This window comes from Mesoplodon bidens (genome assembly GCF_964165515.1).
Source record: "Mesoplodon bidens genome assembly, chromosome: X".
NCBI classification, from domain to species: Eukaryota; Metazoa; Chordata; class Mammalia; order Artiodactyla; family Ziphiidae; genus Mesoplodon; species Mesoplodon bidens.
The window spans coordinates 112,561,282-112,583,685 of NC_138163.1; the positions used below are offsets into that span (position 1 = coordinate 112,561,282).

General features: G+C 36.0%; 1 protein-coding gene across 2 annotated transcripts in view; it reads left to right on the top strand.

The window, feature by feature from the left end:
- Positions 1–22,404, top strand: part of DMD (dystrophin) — a 2,087,389-nt gene that overhangs the window by 1,536,491 nt on the left and 528,494 nt on the right. For both annotated transcript variants that reach the window (XM_081221405.1, XM_081221404.1), the window contains exon 53: positions 4,598–4,809. In XM_081221405.1, the coding sequence (XP_081077531.1) occupies positions 4,598–4,809 (212 nt within the window). The remainder of the gene's footprint in view (positions 1–4,597; positions 4,810–22,404) is intronic.

Consider the following 22,404-nt stretch of genomic DNA (forward strand, 5'->3'; position numbering starts at 1 on the left):
ATATTTATGCATCCAACATAGGAGCGTCACAATACATAAGGCAAATGCTAATAGCCATAAAAGGAGAAATCTACAGTAACACAATAATAGTAGGGGACTTCAACACCCCACTTTCACCAAAGGACTGATCATCCAAAATGAAAATAAATAAGGAAACACAATGACACATTGAACAAGATGGACTTAATTAATACTTATAGAACATTCCATCCAAAAAGAACAGAATACACTTTCTTCTCAAGTGCTCATGGAACATTCTCCAGGATAGATCATATCTTGGGTCACAAATCAAGCCTTGGTAATTTTAAGAAAATTGAAATTGTATCAAGTATCTTTTGTGACCACAATGCTATCAGACTACATATCAATTACAGGAAAAAAACTGTAAGAAATACAAACACATGGAGGCTAAACAATACACTACTGAATAACCTAGAGATCACAGAAGAAATCAAAGAGGAAATCAAAAAATACCTAGAAGCAAATGACAATGAAAATACGGCAACCCAAAACCTATGAGATGCAGCAAAAGCAGTTCTAAGAGGCAAGTTCAAGCAATAAAATCTTACCTCAAGAAACAAGAAAAATCTCAAATAAACAACCTAACCTTACACTGAAAGCAGTTAGAGAAAGAAGAACAACAACAACCCTAAATTTAGCAGAAGGAAAGAAATCATAAAGATCAGATCAGAAATAAATGGAAAAGAAATGAAGGAAATGATAGCAAAGATCAATAAAACTAACAGCTGGTTCTATGAGAAGATAAACTAGAATGATAAACCATTAGCCAGACTCATGAAGAAAAAAAGGGAGAAGACTAAAATCAATAGAATTAGAAATGAAAAAGAAGTAACACCTGACACTGAAGAAATACAAAGGATCATGAGAGATTACCACAAGGAACTCTATGCCAGTAAAATGGACAACCTGGAAGAAATGGACAAATTCTTAGAAAGGTATAATCTTCCAAGACTGAACCAGGAAGAAATAGAAAATATGAACAGACCAATCACAAGTAATGAAATTGAAACTGTGATTAAAAATCTTCCAACATACAAAAGTCCAGCACCAGATGGCTTTACAGGTGAATTCTGTCAAACATTCAGAGATGAGCTAACACCCATCCTTCTCAAACTCTTCCAAACAATTGCAGAGGAAGGAACACTCCCAAACTCATTCTATGAGGCCACCATCACCCTGATACCAAAACCAGACAAAGATACTACAAAAAAAGAAAATTACAGACCAATATCACTCATGAATATAGTTGTAAAAATCCTCAAGAAATTATTAGCAAACAGAATCCAACAACACATTAAAAGGATTATACAGCATGATCAGGTGGGATTTATCCCAGGGATGCAAGGGTTCTTCAATATATGCAAATCAATCAATGTGGTACACCATATTAACAGATTGAAGAATAAACACCATATGATCATCTCAATAGATGCAGAAAAAGCTTTTGACAAAATTCAACACCCATTTATGATAAAAACTCTCCAGAAAGTAGGCATAGAACGAACCTACTTCAACATAATAAAAGCCATATATGACAAACCCACAACAAACATCATTCTCAATGGTGAAAACCTGAAAGCATTTCCTCTAAGATCAGGAAGAAGACAAGAATGTCCACTCTTGCCACTGTTATTCAACATAGTTTTGGAAGTCCTAGCCACAGCAATCAGAGAAGGAAAAGAAATAAAAGGAATACAGATTTGAAAAGAAGAGGTAAAACTGTCAGTGTTTTCAGATGATATGATACTATACATAGAGAATCCTAAAGATGCCACCAGAAAACTACTAGAGCTAATCAATGAATTTGGTAAAGTAGCAGGATACAAAATTAATGCACAGAAATCTCTTGCATTCCTATACCATAATTATATAAATTCTGAAAGAGAAATTAAGAAAACACTCCCATTTACCATTGCAATAGAAAGAATAAAATATCTAGGAATAAACCTACCTAGGGAGACAAAAGACCTGTATGCAGAAAACTATAAGACACTGATGAAAGAAATTAAAGATGATAGAAACAGATGGAGAGATATACCATGTTCTGGGATTGGAAGAATCAATATTGTGAAAATGACTATACTACCCAAAGCAATCTACAGATTCAGTGCAATCCCTATCAAACTACCACTGGCATTTTTCACAGAACTAGAACAAAAAATTTTAAAATTTGTAGGGAGACACAAAAGACCGCGAATAGCCAAAACAGTCTTGAGGGGTAAAAAACAGAGTTGGAGGAATCAGATTGCCTGACTTAAGGCTATACTACAAAGCTACAGTAATCAAGACAATATGGTACTGGCACAAAAACAGAAATATAGATCAATGGAACGGATAGAAAGCCCAGAGATAACCCCACACACCTATGGTCAACTAATCTATGACAAAGGAGGCAAAGATGTACAATGGAGAAAAGACAGCCTCTTCAATAAGTGGTGCTGGGAAAACTGGACCGCTACATTTAAAAGAATGAAAGTAGAACATTCCCTAACACCATACACAAAAATAAGCTCAAAAGGCATTAGAAACCTAAATGTAAGACCAGACACTATAATACTCTTAGAGGAAAACATAGGAAGAACACTCTTTGACATAAATCACATCAAGATCTTTTTTTTTTTTTTTTTTTTTTTTTGTGGTACGCGGGCCTCTCACTGTTGTGGCCTCTCCTGTTGCGGAGCACAGGCTCCGGACGCGCAGGCTCAGCGGCCATGGCTCACGGGCCCAGCCACTCCGTGGCATGTGGGATCTTCCCGGACCGGGGCACGAACCCGTGTCCCCTGCATCGTCAGGCGGACTCTCAACCACTGCGCCACCAGGGAAGCCCCAAGATCTTTTTTGATACACCTCCTAGAGTAATGGAAATAAAAACAAAAATAAACAAATGGGACCTAATGACACTTAAGAGCTTTTGCAAAGCAAAGGAAACTACAAACAGGACGAAAAGACAACCCTCAGAATGGGAGAAAATATTTGCAAATGAATCAACAGACAAAGGATTAATTTCCAAAATATATAAACAGCTTATGCAGCTCAGTATTAAAAAAACAACCCAATACAAAAATGGGCAGAAGACCTAAATAGACATTTCTCCAAAGAAGACATAGAGATGGCTAAGAAGCACGTGAAAAGCTGCTCAACATCACTAATTATTAGAGAAATGCAAATCAAAACTACAATGAGGTATCACCTCACACCAGTTAGAATGGGCATCATCAGAAAATCTACAAACAGCAAATGCTGGAGAGGGTGTGGAGAAAAGCGAACCCTCTTGCACTGTTGGTGGGAATGTAAATTGATACAGCCACTAGGGAGAACGGTATGGAGGTTCCTTAAAAAACTAAAAATAGAATTACCATATGACCCAGCAATCCCACTACTGGGTATATACCCAGAAAAAAACATAATTCAAGAAGACACAGGCACCCCAATGTTCATTTCAGCACTATTTACAATAGCCAGGTCATGGAAGCAACCTAAATGCCCATCAACAGACGAGTGGATAAAGAAGAAGTGGTACATGTATACAATGGAATATTACTCAGTCATAGAAAGGAATGAAATTGGGTCATTTGTAGAGTTGTGGATGGACCTAGAGACTGTCAAACAGAGTGAAGTAAGTCAGAAAGAGAAAAACAAATATCGTATATTAATGCTTATATGTGGAACCTAAAAAAAATTGTACAGTTGAACCGGTTTGCAGGGCAGAAATAGAGACACAGATGTAGAGAACAAACGTATGGACACCAAGCAGGGAAAGTGGTGGGGAGGGGAGTGGTGGTGGTGTGATGAATTGGGAGATTGGGATTGACATATATACACTAATATATATAAAATGCATAAGAACCTGCTCTATAAAAAAATAAATAAACTTCTACAATTCAAAAAAAAGAGTAGTTTGAAGATTGCAGGAACATCCTAGATAAAAATGGAAATTAAGATGTGAACTACAACACTAGGAAGAGCATGAAAAGATAGATTCAGGGGAACTTGTCTGTGTGGATGAAAAGGAGAAGAAGGCATATGATTTAGGTATGTCCTACTTGGGGCTGAGTAAATGGTTATGACATTTGCACAGTTAGGAAATGAGAAAAATAAGGTTAGTCAACATGTTGGCACAGTGACTGAGGAAGAGAGAATAAGTAACAGGCTCTTTTTTTAAGAAAGAAATAGTTCCTTTTCTATAGGTCCTGTTTTAGACATGTAGTGCTTGAGATGCTTTAGGGGATATTATATGAAAAGGTCTTGCATTCAGTTATACAACTGTGTTAATGTACTATGTTAATAAATGTTTTATCCTGCTTTTAAAACTAAAAAGAAAAGGAATAGACACAGTTAAATTTTCGCATGTACTGTTGATGTTCTAGATCACCTTCAGGAAGTTGGTTTAACAAAAACTTATGTTTGCCTTTGAAGAAAGTAAGCAATTCCATTGTCCATCATCCTAGCTGTAACACAATGAGCAGTTTCTTTTATAAGTAATGTAAAATGTGAGATAATATTTGGATGTTAAATTTCAAATGTCTCCTCCAGAGTAGCATTTACTCCCATATATTCATTTTTCCTTCTCTTCCAGTTGAAAGAATTCAGAGTCAGTGGGATGAAGTACAGGAACACCTTCAGAACCGGAGGCAACAGTTGAATGAAATGTTAAAAGATTCAACACAATGGCTGGAAGCTAAGGAAGAAGCTCAGCAGGTCTTGGGGCAGGCCAGAGCCAAGCTTGAGTCATGGAAGGAGGGTCCCTACACAATGGATGCGATCGAAAGGAAAATCACAGAAACCAAGGTTAGTATCAAAGATATGTTCTTAAAATAAAATACACTGGATAAAATTATACCATGGATTAAAATCTACTGATTTTTAATGTTAATTTATGAAAAGAAAACAAGCTGAAATGAACAGTAGTCTTTGCAGTCAAAGTAAAGTAGAGATTAGAGGAAAATGGATGGCTAATATCAATGTTAAAATTAATTTTGTTTAATAAATTAGATACAGTGGTCTGGTTTTCACATTGCATCATCTTTTAAGACCACTTCAGAATTGTTGCACGTACTTCTGTAGTATCATGAAGTGAATCAGATAGACTTAATTCCTTCTTAGAAAAAGTAACAGGTCTACTCCTTCCTACTTTTTTTGAGGACACTGAATGGCGAAGGGAAGGGTGGATATGAGAATAAGGTAGGGATAAGGTGTACTCTCACTTTCTCCTCCCCTTTTCTGACCTCTAGCCCAACTTCCCTTCTTTCTCTTCCTTTTCTTCTTCTTCCTCCCCCCCCAAACTTCATCATATATTTGTCCACTTAATAATCTAGAATTCTTCAGGATAAATGAAACAGAAAAAGGAAAGGAAATAAAATTTGTTTGACTATGTATTATCAAGCACCATGCATGGTACTTTATAAATATTGAATCCTTTCAAACCTCATATTTATAGGTCAGTTTGGAAAGACCTTAAATGCTAAACAATGGGTAGTCCTTAGGGGATTTTAAGCAGAGAAGTGACATAGTGAGAACTTGATCACATTGATGAAAACACTCTAGGGTTTTTTTCTGGTAGGAAAAGGCCTTCTGCTAAACAAGTATTTGAATCTTAAATTACCTATGTCATCTGAGAAAAAAGCCATATAGTTTTCTTGCATGGAGTGGCTCCCATTTCTAAATTAATCATTGTTTAGACTATGCTAAGCCACATAGCATATTTATTTACACTAGGTTTATTTGAAAAATAAACCCTGAAATCCCAGTAGCTGAATACAATGGTGATTAATTCCTTGGTTGTGTCATAGTTCAATAGAGGTCAAAGAACCCTTCTTGGGAGCTCTCCCCTAAATGGTGACTTGGGGGTCCAAACTTTTCTAATTTTATCAAACTATAATTTTAAAATCATGGCTGCCCAAAGTCACCGCAGAAGATTAAGAGAGAATGTGGTCAAGACATGGGGCTTTATGGCCAGGCCTTGAGATTATGGACATCACTTCCACCCAAAACCCATTGACCAGAACTTGTTCCCAATTTAATTTCAGGAAGAATAAATGGGAATAATGAACTAGTGAGCTTATAGCCAGTCCTTGTCATAGCTAGTTTTCCAAAGGGTCTGAACAGCAATGAGGACAGGATTTTTATTATATGACAAGAATGTTAGAAAGCCATGTAGGATTTTACAAATTTATCAGTACTTTTGTTGGAGGCAACATCTAGATGAATAAAAATTCTCTCTTTCACAAGATACTTTTTACCCCTAAGATTTTCTCCCTTGGATGAGCATAGATGAATTAGGAATTTCTAATGATGGTTTTTCCAATTTTTCACTTGACTATATGAAACATAGACTCCATGTGGTTATTCTTGAGGGTTCTGGTCTTATCCATCACGTACTCAGTATGTTATGCTATTTCTTTTTTCCTCTCAAAAATTTAGGGTTCTATGAATCTAACGGATCACAGAACAAAGTGGTTAACTAGTCAGGAGGAATTACCAGGGAAAAAGAATTTGGATTGGACCCTTGAGTTAGATGAGGGAAAGGAGAGATGAGAGGCATATAGAGACAGAGTTGATCAGGGCAAGAAGACTCTGAAATTTGGCAATTGAGAGATACTCTTTTTTTTTTTTGCGGTACGCGGGCCTCTCACTGTTGTGGCCTCTCCCGTTGCGGAGCACAGGCTCCGGATACGCAGGCTCAGCAGCCATGGCTCACGGGCCCAGCCACTCCACGGCATGTGGGATCTTCCCGGACCGGGGCACGAACCCGTGTCCCCTGCATTGGCGGCAGACTCTCAACCACTGCGCCACCAGGGAAGCCCGAGGAATACTCTTAAAACATACAAAAATCCTAAAGCGATGGCAAGAAGATTTGGGTTTAATAGCTTTTGGAAAAGCAAGGAGGTTTAAATAAGAGACAGAAAGAGTTGCAAAAGAAAATATGAAAGGAGAAAACAAAACAATTTTTTCATCAAAATAAGTAAGGTGTTTTGGACACCCAAAACAAAGACAAGATTGTATTATAATTGCTATCCTTGTCAAACTTTTGAAATGAAAATTTGCTTTTGAATAGTCCATCGAAAACTACATCTTAAAAATGGCTCAGCCATTATCTTTGGAAACTTATGTTTTTGTTTGTGTTATATGTTTAGGAATTTAATGATATATATTGCTGTAACTTCAGTGTAAGTTCCTAACATAAATAAAGAAGACTAAAGCTGTAATTTTCCTGTCCATTTCCTAAATGACATATGCTAAAACTAAAAGTAATACTAACCCTAATACTAACATTTAGTGAGTACTTGGCTATTTGTCAGAAACTGTGCTAACCACTTCACATATATTGGCTTATTTCATCCTTCCAAACACTTTCCATGAAAAGTACTATTATTGTTCCCTGTTTACAGATAAGTAAATTGAAAGCCTAGAGAAGTTCAGTAACTCCTCTTTAAAAGCAGCAGAGCTGGGATACGAATGCATAGCAATTACTTTTTTTTAAACATCTTTATTGGAGTATAATTGCTTTACAATGGTGTGTTAGTTTCTGCTTTATAACAAAGTGAATCAGCTATACATATACATATATCCCCATATCTCCTCCCTCTTTTGTAAACGACCTCACAGATTTCCTCCTTAACCTGTTGTCTGTGTGGCTAAAACAAATCAAGAAAACACCGTGAGGATCAGAAAGGGAGACCATTGTAGTTGTGAACTGACAAGTAAGATTATATTACTGATGAGCCAACAGGTGGAAAATGAAAGCAGTGAAACAGTATACCAGGGAGAAGTTTTCATATTTTGTTTTGCTGTGAAAAACTAAAAAGATAATTGCAAATTGTATTCCATTTTTAATGAAACTACAATGTTTAATTCTTATAAAAGGAGCCTTATAAAGTGGAGGGCTGCCTTTATGTCTAATGTGTTATCATTCCTGAATGATATTAGCTGGCCTCAAATAAAATACAATTTTATTTGAGGAAGAAAGTGTGAAAATAGACATATTAGACAATGGTTAATTTGACAAGGATCTCCTTGCTCCATGAATTCTTTCTTAGTCTATGTGTCTAGGGTTAACAAGAGAGCTGGTGAGCCTCGTAAGGCAGTCATCAGGCTGTCCCTATAGAGCTGGAGAGCTGTGATTACAGCAGCCAGCCTCCTTTGGAGCAGCATCGCTGATGACTGCCCTCCCTGTGACAATGAAATGGTTTCAAAGCCAACCACCAGCACCATTACACTCTTTGAAAACTTAAACCAGTCACCATACCTGAGCTAAAGAAAAAAATCCTCATAATTCTGATATTTTCATGATTCATAATTGCTAACCTCTGTCTATAATCTCTTCCATTTCTTTTTTCTTTTTTTTTTTTTTGGCCGCACCACACGGCTTAAGGGATCTTAGTTCCCTGATGAGGGATTGAACCCAGGCCCTCGGCAGTGAGAGCATGGAGCCCAACCATTGGACTGCCAGGGCATTCCCTTCTCTTCCATTTCTTATCTACATATTTTTAATTGTCTTCATAATGTAGATAAAATTTTGAATTCTGATTTTAAAGTTAGTATTATATAAATATATATGTTGCTACATGACTTTTAATAATTATCATTTTTAAGTATAATATTTCATTAAGTTCCATCTTTCACCATTTCCCTACTAATTAGACATGTATAAAACCTCCACTCTTGGTTGGAAAAAATAGTGGAGAAAAAATTGGAATAACAACAGCCCCTTCACAAAGTAGAACTCAAATCTGAGATGGCATCTGGGAAAAGTCCATCTTGAAAGCATAGACAAGGTGGAAGGAGATAGCAACAGTAAGTATTTGGCAAAAGAGTAGACTGTAGATAGCCCATCGTGTCAGTAATTAATGAGTAGATCATTAAATGATGCCCATAATGTATGTTTAGTTTCTTTCCTATATAACCCTTGATTTTTTGGAAACAAAAACATAAGTTGAGTAAGTACTTGATTTTGTTAACTGCATGGCTTCATTTGCTCTTCTACATGGCCCTAGTAAAACAATAATGCTCTTTTGAGATAGAAAGACAGATATTAGGGGAAATCATACAGGATTTCCATCCTAATCAAAATGTCTGCCAAAAGGCTATGGCAGAACCCTATGGGAGATGATGCCATTTAACTTTCATAACAGGTAAGATGGTATGCCTTTGGCACCTAAAACTGCCAGCAATGGTCATCATGGGATTTCTTTTATTTGGCAGAATCTTGGTTTATTTCACAACCTGTTTCCCGGGCTATTAAGATTGGTCCAAACTTGGCAGTGGATTCTTTGGAAAAATTATTTCTTGATGATTTTAAACTTTCTTTTCCAGTGTAGAGTGATTTACCCAGGCTCAGAATTTTCATTTATTTTTTTTCCCCTTTCAGCCTTTGAAAGAGAAATTCCTTTTTTTGTCTCTCTTGTGATTGCTTTTGTGTCAAATTCAGCATAAAAGCTTTTCAAATGTGACGGCATTAGCTGTTTTGTGCTTGGCTGAGCTAAGAGTACATGCATTCAGTAGAGAAGTGAAATCTTATTTGAGCCTAGATGATTTAGCTATATAATACTTAAAACTATCTGAGGGGAGAAACCCAATAATTTATCAAATTATTAAATAAAAATTTCCAAGGCTGCAAAATGTCTGTGTTTTGAAGACATTCTTTAGGGAACTTGAAATGTAGATACACTGTAATCATGTAATTAATTTTAAAAGTTGAACTTGTTATATGTAGTAAATCGGATAGCTATTTGAGGATTGCAAATTATTTTACCAGGAAAGAAACTAATCAGAGAGAACTTTTTTTTCAAATATGGAATTAGAGCCTTGTCATTTTCATTATTTGAGGGAATGGGTGGCATTAGATAGTATCCTTATCTACCAAAAAGATATGTACAGTAATGGAAGCTAAATTCTCCTTTCACACATTTTATTTACTTTTTGGATGAGCACAAAATTAAATCAGCAAATTGACCCACCCTGGTAGTTTGAGGTTTGGATTTCTGATACAGTAATGAAAAACGTTATCAGAAAACTTCTACCTAGGACCTGCCATTTTTTCATGTAGTTTCTTTATGCCCTTTTGTTCTCACCTAAGGATCCCACATGATTAAGAAGAAAGAATCAATAATCTGATAGTCCTTTTCCTCCCAAAGTATGTATGAAGCTATTAAATTTCTCAAAGCACACAAACAGAGTGCTTCCTACATCACTGATAGAGCATAATGGGTGGTTTTCCAGGTACTGCTATAGTATATAAATATTTAATGCAGAGTCACAAAGACTTGGATAGCATTATGCTCTGACTGCACCATATTTTGCCTTATTTCCTTTTCACACTTTAACTTATTCCATGCTTGAAAATATAATGTGGCAACTCTGTAAATCCACTCCTCCATAAAAGCAGCAAATTGCAAAATTGTTAAAATTGCCTTTTCTAAACTCTGGAAATTAATCAGAGGTTGGCAACAGTATGTAAACTACTGAACTTCACTAAGAACAGCAGGGTTTGAGGGTTTTTAACTTGGCCTATTCCCATCAGTTTCTCCCAGCTACACAGTAGCCTTAAAAGTTAATAGTCTTACAGCTACCAGAGAAAGAGAATAGAACTTGTATTGAGCATGTTTTCTGACCACAACAGTATGAAACTAGAAATCAATTACAGAAAGAAAAATGAGAAAGGAACAAACATTTGGAGACTAAACAATAGGCTACTAAAAAAGTAATGGGTCAATGAAGAAATTAAAGGGAAAATCAGAAAATACCTCAAGACAAATGAAAATGGAAACACAAAACTCCAAAATCTATGGGATGCAGCAAAAGCCATTCTAAGAGGGAAGTTTATAATGATGCAGGCCTTCCTCAAGAAAAAAGAAAAATCTCAAACAAGCAACCTAACATACCACCTAAAGGAATTAGAAAAAGAACCAACAAAGCCCAAAGTCTGCAGAATGAAGGAAATAAAAAATATAGGAGAGGAAATAAATAAAATAGAAACAAAATAAAACAAAAAATAGAGAAGATCAATGAAACCAAGAGCTGGTTTTTTGAAAAGATAAACAAAATTGATAAACTTTTAACCAGGCTCACCAAGAAGAAAAGAGAGAAGACTCAAATAAACAAAATAAGAAATGAAAGAAGAAAAATAACAACCAATACTAGAAAGATACAAAAAAATCTTAAGAGAATACTACGAACAGTTATACACCAACAAATTGGACAACCTAGAAGAAAATGGACAATTTTCTAGAAACATACAACCTGCCAAGACTGAATCAAGAAAAAACAGCCAATTTGAACAGACCAATCACTAGTAGTGAAATTGATTTTCTAGTTAAAAAAAAAAAAAAAACCTCTCAGCAAAGAATAGTCCAGGACCAGACAGCTTCACAGGAGAATTCTACCAAACATATAAAGAACTTAAACCTGTCCTCAAACTATTCCAAAAAATTGAAGAGGACAGAATACTCCAAAATTCATTCTATGAGGCTACCATTACCCTAGTATGAAAACCAGGCAAAGACATTACAAAAAAAGAAAGAAATGAAAATTATAGGCCAATATCTTTGATGCATATAAATGCAAAAACCTCAACAAAATATTAGCAAACCAAATCCAACAATGTATAAAAAGGATCATACATCATGATCAAGTTGGATTAAGGATGTTTCAGTGTTTGCAAATCAGTATAATATACCACATTAACAAAAGGAAGGATAAAAAAACACATGATCACCTCAGTAGATACAGAAAAAGCATTTGACAAAATTCAACATCTGTTCATGATAAAAACAAACAAACAAAAACTCTCAACAAAGTGAGTATAGAGGGAACATATCAACATAATAAAGGCCATTTATGACAAAGCCACAGCTAACATCATACTCAATAGCGAAAAACTGAAAGCCTGTCCTCTAAACTCAGGAATAAGACAAGGAAGCCTACTCTCACCACTTCTATTTAACACAGTATTGGCAGTCTTAGCCACAGCAATCAGACAAGAAAAAGAAATAAAAGGCATCCAAATTGAAATGAAAGAAGTAAAACTATCACTATTTGCAGATAACATGATGCTTTATATAGAAAACCCTAAAGTCTCCACCCAAAAACTAGTAGAACTCAGAAATGAATTCAGCAAATTTGCAGGATACAAGATTACTATACAGAAGTCTGTTGCTTTTCTATATACTAATAATGAAGTATTGGAAAGAGAAAGTAAAAAAAAAAAATCCTGTTTAAAATCACATCAAAAAAGAATAAAATACCTTGGAATAAACTTAACCAAAGACGTGAAAGACCTATTCTCTGATGAAGGAAATTGAAGATGATGCAAAGAAATGGAAAGATATTTCGTGCTCTTGGATTGGAAGAAATAATATTGTTAAAATGACCATACTACCCAAAGGAATCTACAGATTTAATGCTATCCCTATCAAAATACCCATGACATTTTTCACAGAATTAGAACAAATAATCCTAAAATTCATATGAAACTGTAAAAGACCCCATATTGCCAAAGCAATCTTTAGAAAAAAGAAAAAAGTTGGAAGTATCACCTTCTTGGACTACAGTAATCAAAACAGCATGGTATTGGCACAAACAGACACATAGATAAATGGACCATAATAGAGAGCCCAGAAATAAACCCACACACCTATGGTTAATTAATCTATGCCAAAGGAGGCTGAAGTATACAATGGAGAAAAGACAGTCTCTTCAACAAGTGGTGCTTGGAAAACTGGATAGCTACATGTAAAAGAATGAGATTAGAACATTTCCTCACACTATATACAAAAATAAACTCAAAATGGATTAAAGACCTAAATGTAAGACCTGAAACCATAAAACCCCTAGAGGAGCATATAAGCAGAACACTTTTTGACATAAATCATAGCAACATTAGTTTTGGATCTCTCTCCTAAGGCAAAAGAAATAAAAGCGAAAATAAGCAAGTGGGACCTAATTAAACTTAAAGACTCTTGCACAGCAAAGGAAACCATCAACAAAATGAAAAGACAACCTACAGACTGGGATAAAATATTTGCAAATGATGCTACTGACAAGGGATTAATCTCCAAAATATACAAACAGCTCATACAGCTTAGTATCAGAAAACAAACAACCCAATCAAAAAATGGGAAGAAGACCTGAGTAGACATTTTTCCAAAGAAAACATTCTGATGGCCAGTAGGCACATGAAAAGGCACATTTGCTAATTATTAGAGAAATGCAAATCAAAACAGCAATGAGATAGCACCTCACACCTGTCAGAATGGCTATCATCAAAAGATCTACAAGTAACCAGTGTTGACAAGGATGTGAAGAAAAAGGAAGCCCTTTGTACACTTTTGGTGGGTATGTAAATTGGTGCAGCCACAATGGAAAACAGTATGGAGGTTCCTCAAAAAACTAAAAGTAGAACTACCATATGATCCAGCAATTCCACTCCTGTGTACATATCTGGAAAAAATGAAAACACTAATTTGAAAAGATACATGCACCCCAGTATTCATAGCAGTGCTAATTATAATTACCAAGATATGGAAACAACCCAAATGCCCATCAACAGATGAATGTATAAAGAAGATGTGGTATGTATATATATATATATATATATATATATATATATATACACACACATACACACACATACACACACATACATACAATGAAATATTAGTCATGAAAAAGAATGAAATTCTGCCATTTGTAGCAGTGTGGATGGAGCTAGAGAATATTATACTTAGTGAAATAAGCCAGACAGAGAAAGACAGATAGTGTGTATTACTTATATGTGGAATCTAAAAAATATTACAAATGAATGTATATGCAAAACAGAAACAGACTCACAGACTGAATGTTTTCCCCTGAGATCAGGAACAAGATAAAGGTGTCTGCTCTCACCACTTCTATTCACCATGGTACTGGCAGTTCAGGATGGGAAAATAGGCAAGAAGAAATAGATAAAAATCATCCAGATTGGAAAGGAAGAAGTAAAACTATATCTATTTGCAGATGACATAATCTTGTATATAGATGATCCTAAGGAATACACTGAAAATGTAATTCAGCAGATTTGCAGGATCCAAGATAAAAATACAAAAATCAATTATTTTTCTATATACTAGAAATGAATAATCTGAACAATGAAATTCAGAAAAATTTTCCATTTATAATAGCAACAAAAAATAAAATAATTAGGCATAAGAAAAACGCAGCACTTTTCCATTGACAACTACAATGCTGAAAGAATTTAAAGAAGATTTAAGTAAATGGAAAAGCATGCCATATTCCCAGATCAAAAAACTTAATATTGTTAAGATAGCAATATCCCCAAATTGACCTACAGACTCTATGTAATTCTTATCAAAATCCTCACTAGTTTTTCTGTAGAAATCGACAAGTAGATCCTAAAATTCATACTGAAATGCAAGGGACAAAGAATAGCCAAAGCAACCTTGAAAAAAGCACAAAGTTGGAGGACACACAGTTCCTAATTTCAAAACTTACTAGAAAGCTACAGTAATCGAGACAGTGTGGTACTGACATCAAGGTAAACATATAGATCCATGAAACAAAATTGAAAGTTCAGAACTAAATCCTTGCATTTATGGTCAATTGATTGTTGGCAAGAGTACCTAGACAATTCAAAGGGAAAAGAATTATTTTTTCAAAAGTTCATGCTTGCATAACTAAACGTCCACATACAAAATAATGAAGTTTGACCCTACCTCACACCATACAAAAAATTAATTCTAAAATGGATCTTAGAACTAGATATAAGAACTAAAATATTAGAACTCTTATAAGACAACATAGGAGTAGAATGAGTTAGGCAGTGTTTTCTTAGACATGACACCAAAAGCCAAAGTGACAAGAGAAAAACTACATAACTTGAACTTCATCAAAATTAAAAACTTTTGTGCTGCAAGCAATATCATAAAGAGAGTAAAAAGACAACCCACAGAATGGGAGAAAATATTTGCAAATCATATATCTGATAAGAGACTTGTATGCAGAATATGTAAAGAACTCATAACTCAATAAGAGCAAGAAAGACTCAATTATAACTCAGCAAAGGATTTTAATAGACATTTCTTCAAAGAAGGTGTACAAGTGGCTAATAAGCACATGAAATGATGGTCAACATCAGTCATTATTAGGAAAATACAAATGAAAACCACAATGAGATACCACTTCATATGCACTAGGGTCATACTTGAGTAGGTATGTCAGTCAGGATAGGCTAAGTTATGCCACAGTAGCAAACTATCCCCAAATCTAGAGACAACACAAAGTTTATGTTTTATTCATGTTACATGTCCACTCTAGATTGACAAGGGCATTCTACTTAGCTTAGTTATTCAGGGAGTGCAGCTAATGGGAGCTGCATCTTGATACATACTTCTCTGATCAGAGACTCAGGAAACATAATGATGCCACTGGCTCTTAAACCATCTGCCTGGAAGTGACGTGTAGCCAAAATCAGTTATGTTATCATCCCTAATTCAGTGGGGGTGCAGCTGTGTAATCCTCTGGTATGAAAAAGGCACTGAATGTCTGTGAACAATAATGTAGTCTACTGCAGTAGGCTCATGGGATTTGAAAATAGCCGAGAAAATGCGACTTTCTGGGGATCTGTCCTCTGGCTTTCTCTCTGGAATCATTTCCACCAAACCATGTCCACACCCTCTCAACCAGACTTCTCTTAGATGCCTGGGGTAGCTGGGTGATTTTTTAATTACAACACTGCTTAAGTCTTTTAATAAAGTCAGCAAATTAAAAAGAGAGCCCAGATAAAGAGAATGCTTTCCAAAATGTCATAATGAAATTACGGTAATGAAGCACTTGGAGGGCTCTCCTCCGTTCTTTTTGTATAAAACTTACTGCAGAGAAGCTGGAAGAGAAAGGGGGCCTGAAAAATAAAGAGGGGGAAAATAAATTGTATGCCATTAGTTTAATTATAAAAATTCATTACATGAAGTCATGTAAGACAGAAAATAATGGAACTCTAATGGGTTGGCCGATAACACATTTACTAGCCTGCTCTCAGCTTGTAGTCATTGTTGAAAGGACAAAAAAGTAACAACTTTGGTATGTAGTCCTCAAAGCTATTGAAAAGATTAATCATTTCCAGTAAGCTGGAAAATGAGGGCCGTTTTCTCAAATAGTATCCCCTGTATAGTGTTACCTTCTGAAACAGAGTTGCTTGGTAATGTTAGAGGTTTAATAGATGAGTCGTGAAGTTTATGGTGAGAGGCTTTACTTTTGAAATAGCTTCCTTACAGATATTTTAACATTTCTATTATATATCCATAAAGAGGTTTTCTAGGTCGTTTTAATTCACACAAGCAAGAAAGAAATTGTATTTCTTTTTCCCAATAAATATGTATAGAACATTAATTTATACTTAGGAGTAAACTATTTAGTGATTTTTTAAAATAAACCAAATATGTATTTTTTTCTGCTGTCTTTGTTTAGCAATGACTTACTTTATTGTATACAGTAATTTTCCAATCATACTATAATCATCAAGGAGACTATTTTATATTCTTCAAAATTCAATTATAATAAATCCAACCATCCTCCTTAAATCCTTTTATGTGGAAGCATATCTTCTTTAAGTAGATTGAACCCTGAATATTGAAGCCAAGAAACCTGCATTTTTGTGATGCCTCTTTCACTGACAAGCTATGTCACCTTCAACAAGTCACTTAACCTTTCAGGGTTTTTCTATGGGCAATTATGGGACTGGGTAAGAGGAAAGGAGATAACAAAAGGTCAAAGTGGATATTTATGTAAGGATCATATATTTGAGGGCCTTGTAGTCCAAGGAGAGAGGTTTGGACTTTGTCTTGTAGGTAACAGGGAGCCATTGAAAGGTTTTCCAGAGGAATAATGTTGTTATATTTGCATTTCAAAAAGATCCCTTGAGCAGCTCTACGTGGATGGAAGGTCTAGAGTAGAGGGAAGGAGCCAATAAAAAGGTTATTGCAGAGTCCAAGTAAGAGTCGATGAGGGCTTAAGTTAAGGCAGTGGCAATGGAGGTAGAATATTTGGATAAGGGAACATTGTGGTACAACTTCTATATGGATGTGCTCTCTGCCTCTTCTTCCAGTTGAGGATCCACTTGCACTGCAGAGGGAGAAGGGTGAGCTAGGGACAGAACCTTGGGGAACACCAACATTTAAGGGACAGGCAGAAAAAGAAACACTTGAACCTTAAGAGTGTATATAGAAGACACCCAAAGAGAGGGGACCAAGGAAAGATAGAGCCTCAAGAGCAGAGCAGTCAATAGCACCAGTTGCTGCACACAAATCAAGTAAATGAGAACCTAAAACTTTCCACAGACATTGACCATTGGTGACTGAATCAGTTAAGTATTTTCACAAAAATGCTGCATGACAAGCAACTTCAAAATGCCAGTGGCAAACAATAATAAGCATTTATTTCTTCGTGAGTTTGCAGCTCGTTTGGGGTGGCACTGCTTCACACTGCAGGTTGATTGGGGTAGTTCTCCTCCACACGTCACTCATCCTTCTCCAAGGATGAGCAGGCTAGCCCAGGACACGTTTGTCTCATGATAATGGCAGAAGTGCAAAAGGGCCAGCCCCACTGCAGAAGCATGTTTTAAGCCTCTGCTTGTGTCACTTCTATTAACATCTCGGTAGAATTAGGCAAAACAAGTCATGTGGCCAAGCTCATTGTCAAGGGCAGGGAAGTAAACTGCCCTTTGTAGCAGGAAATTCAAATTTACATAGCAAAGGGCATGGATACAAGGTGGGGTAAAGAATTGAGGTCAATAATCCGATTTGCCAGAGTGACTTCTTTCAGAATAGTTTTAGTGAGGTGGTGATGGCAGAAGCCTGATTTTGATGAATTATAAAGTGGCAGGAATGTAATCAAGTTGAGGCAATGAGTGAGTATTTGCCTTCTGAGGAGCTTAACTGTGAAAGGAAAGAAAACGAGGTAGGTTTTGTTGTTGTTTAAAGATGGGCGAGAGACTCATGTTTGAAAGTTGTAGAGAAGGACCTTGCAGAGAGGCAAGAGGTTGAGAAGACACAGAGAAGGGAGTACATGGAGGAGGAGGGGGAGGGGGAGGAGGAGGGAGTGTCCTTGAGCACAAGAGTCACCTCTTGTTCTGAGGCTGGAGAGAAGGATGCAAGATGTAAAATCTGATATTTCTTGAAATTTATGCCTGATGTTAAGTTGCCCCTGTGTAATTATAGGTAGGGCCATTTGCTGTGAGATGTCTTCCAGTTTGTATCATCAGGGTGCAGTTTAGAAACCACACAAAATGTTTCAAGCAGAGGGAATTTAAATACAGAGGACTGGTTCCATGGCTAATGAAGGAGCTGAGAAGTCCAACAGGAGATAGTGAGGCAACTCAGAGTTTAGTGACATCGGGAAGCTGTTACCACTTCGACGGCTGGAGAGACAACACGTGTCACCAAAGCCCAGAAGCCAGAGCCTTCTGGTGCTAACTTGACCACTGTGTGGGTTGCACAGCAGGTACTGAAACCACAGAGAGAGGGTCTGTCCAGTGGGAAATGGAGACACATAGAAGATACTGCCCACATAGAGAGAGGGAGAGATATACTCTAGTTTCAGCCTTTCTCTGGCTCTCTCACTGGCCTAACCATCTAGAAGCCAGCTAGCAAGAAATCCTGGGGTTTGCTGATCCCCTAAAGTGGTTAGTCCATCGGCAATACTGAGTAGAGTAGGAGAGGGGTAGAGAATCGGTCTAAGAGCTAATAAGCTCTTAGCTGTTAGCTCACAGAGCTAATTTTTTTTAAATGAATCTCTTAGTTCATGTACGCAAACACAGTATCTAAGGCAAAAGGAGAAAAACCAATACGTAAAACTTTTTATCTGTAAATATATTAGGATCCTGTTTTATAAATTTCCAAGTGTCGACGAAAAATTAATCAGTCGACCTAAGAAAGAAATGGAAATTTTTATTTGAGCCAAATTTGAAGATTATGACCTGGGAAGAGCATCTCAGAAAGCTCTGAGAACTGTGCCACTTGTCAGAAGTCAAGGCACAGTTATATAAGTTTTTTGAGACAGAGGGCTATACATCAAATGACGTATTATTGACACTTATATAATCCAGATCTAAGCGTAATTGTGCTGGGTCATGTGACCCCTTCCAAGATCAAGAAGGAATGTTATCTTTTAAGGAATTGTCTTGTTGATGCTGGGAGAATGCTGCTTGTTATGGTTGAGCAGGTATTCCTGTTGACGGGGGAGGTTTGGTCGATGCATAATGCAGATACACAATGTACAGTGCAGGCAGAGACATGGCCAAAGGGCAGAGAAGAATTTTTATATTTAAATTTTTCTTGTCTTGCCATAAAATATGAATTGTATTTCACACAAGCAGTTTGATTTTGATTTTGACCTCATAACAAATGTGAGGCATAATAAGCAGCCTAAGTAATCCCATCCTATTTTACAGACAACAAAACTGGAACTCAAAGGTCAATGACTTTAAGATCAAACTGCAAGACAATGGCCAATCAAGCCTTCCTGGGAAGATGCCTCTTCATTACTCTGCATTGCTTTTTATGATGCTCCTTTGAGTCAGGGCCATTAAAATTTTTTAAATCAAGTTCACCTGAAACAAACCTGAATTTCACTTGTAGGTGAATGTCCCAAAACACATTTTATAAGAAAACTTAAACAGTACTCAACTTTAAAATTTTAATTGTAGGTCTACATACTCACATTTATCTTCTAAATTAAAGGGAGACTTTTAGAGGTGCAGCGTTATAGGCAATGTTTATAAAACAGTGGGTCCCTTTCTTTCATTCAGTAGAGGCTCACCCTGTGGTGGCTGTAGTATGGTTCATTTAAAAATAGCAGCAGTAGAGGACTTCCCTGGTGGTCCAGTGGCTAAGGCTCTGTGCTCCCAGTGCAGGGGGCCCAGGTTTGATTCCTGGTCAGGGAACTAGATCCCACATGCCACAACTAAGAGTTTGCATGCCACAACTAAGACCTGGTGCAGCCAAATAAATAAATAAATAAATTTTAAAAAATAGCAGCAGCAGCAGTAGTAGTAATCATAGTAGTAGTGGTAGTAGTAGTAGTAGTAGTAGTAGTAGTAGTAATGATGGTGATTCTAACCAATACTTATTTAATGCTTTGGAAATGCCAGGCACCACTCTAAGTGTTTTCCCTGCATTTTATAATTAATCCTCATAATAATCTTTCAAGGTAAATACTGTTAATATACCCATTTAATAAAGGGGGAAACTGAGGCATAGAGAGCATAATTAACTTTCCCATTTGTCACATAACTAGTATGTGATCAAGTCAGGATTCAAACCCAGCAGGCTCATTCTGTTGCCCAGACTCTTGAATACTCTTTCTCTTCCTCCCTTGTTTTCCCTTGTATCGGGTCCATATTCCTAAAAAGAATTCTTACAAAGAAAAAAGAAAAGGCAAACACTGAAATTTAAAAATTTTAATACTGAAAATTCTTGAAATGAATTCAGGTTGTCCCATAGTCCATAATCATTTTTTCTGCCTAAAGCACTGTGTATAAATACCAAGCACATATTGTAGCAGCATCATATGAGGTTTGAATATGAAATATTTCTTTCCTGGTTGGGGACACAATCTTTTGGGGATTGAGCATTTTATATTCTTCATAAAAAACACATACACACATATATATACACCCACAAAATCATCTTTTTTTATAGGCTAGTGCTCACAATATTTTTAATTTCTTCACACACCATGATCACCACACAATTCCCTGTAGAGTATACAGTTGTAAATGGAATTCAGAACTAAAAAGAGTGTGTGTGAATTCTATTGTATTTTTGAATTTAAAATTCTTCTGTGGTCTGGAGTTGTCCCAGTAGTAAATTTCACAGTAGTAGGCAAAGCTGGTCAAGGTCATTGTTCCTGGTGTGAATGACACTTGGTTAAAGCCCCAGGTGGTCAACATATTATTACCTTAGGAGGAAGGGAAACCAGTCTGTTCTGGTGAATGTCTTTAAGAAGGGACAAAAGGGTGCTGCAGTTGAGAACCTTTGAGTTCAGATAAGGGCCTTAGCCCTGTCAATGTTAGTCAAGGTCAGTGGGATTTTTTTCTTTTTAATCCTACATCACAGCAAAATCTGAGTGGTATGCAGTGAAGGATAGCATTCAGCCAAGATTTCCTTAGGTATAAAAATTTAAATTTCAGTGTGAATACAAATTTGAAGAAAAATATATGGCTTGTGTATTTTTGCCTTTCAAGCATTAAAGTATACCAAAAAACTCTGGTTTGAAGTCAAGCCTTACTCTTTTACTACCTTTTTACTATGAATTGTCTAATTAAACTTTAACCTGCTATGTCCTTCAAGGTTTTGGAAAATTCTAGCATACTTTTCAGCTTTTACTTTTAGGTATTTTTTATGATCTATAGATTAGAACCAAAGAGCGTATCCTCTTATATCTAGACTTTTCAAGTAACAACCCATGAGTGAGGGTTGACTTCCAAGATTATTTGTCTTTTCTTAGATAAAATAAATGATTTTAATTATATTTATTAAAATTTTAATTAACATTTTATATTGCTAAATCTATACATATATGCTCTGATGTTGGTTCATAATAGGTATTTCTTTAGCAGTTGCATTTTTCTTAAAAAGGAATTGCCTAACTAAAAGGTAACTAAGTTATTGGTGTCAGTTTTGTAGAGTCTTATGCTGCCAATTAGAGATTTAATAGATGATAGATAATAAGCTCTTCTTTTAAAATGCAAATACCATCTTCTGGATAATAAGGACCAATTTGGTCTTTCATATCTTAGTATACATTACTTTTTAACACTATAGGTTAAAAGTGGTGGCTTCAGTGAAGAGGGAAAGGGAAGAAGATGTAATTTTGTACTGTAGGAAATTTCTAGAAAGGGAAAGCCTTTGGTGTGTGTGTTTCACCTCAGAAGGGCTTTTGGACAGTGTAAGGATATAAAAAGTGGAAAATAGGAACTGCAGGGCTTGATAAAAGGTGTATATAAGAAAAGGCAGGAATTCCACAAGGTTAAATTGTAATTGCTTTGTAGTACAGCGAGTATACTCTGTGCCTTTAAAAATTGTCTCTTTTTTTATTTTTATAGCAAAAGTTAGTGATACTGGCTTTAGCTGCTTCCTACTAGTTCTGTTATCTGGGTCTATTTGCTATATGCAATAAGCGCAATTATTTCGTTTGATTCTAGAATAGGATGTTCTAATTAACTGAGAAATGCCAGATTATATACTGATTATAGATTTTCAAGGAACAGGAGTGTACTCAAATATACTGAAACTATGTTGAAAAGTATGAGTGTTTGATTTTTATTATCATAAATCATATTAACATAAAAGAACAAATACTAAAACAAAAATGAGTACTCTTTTCAGAAACATC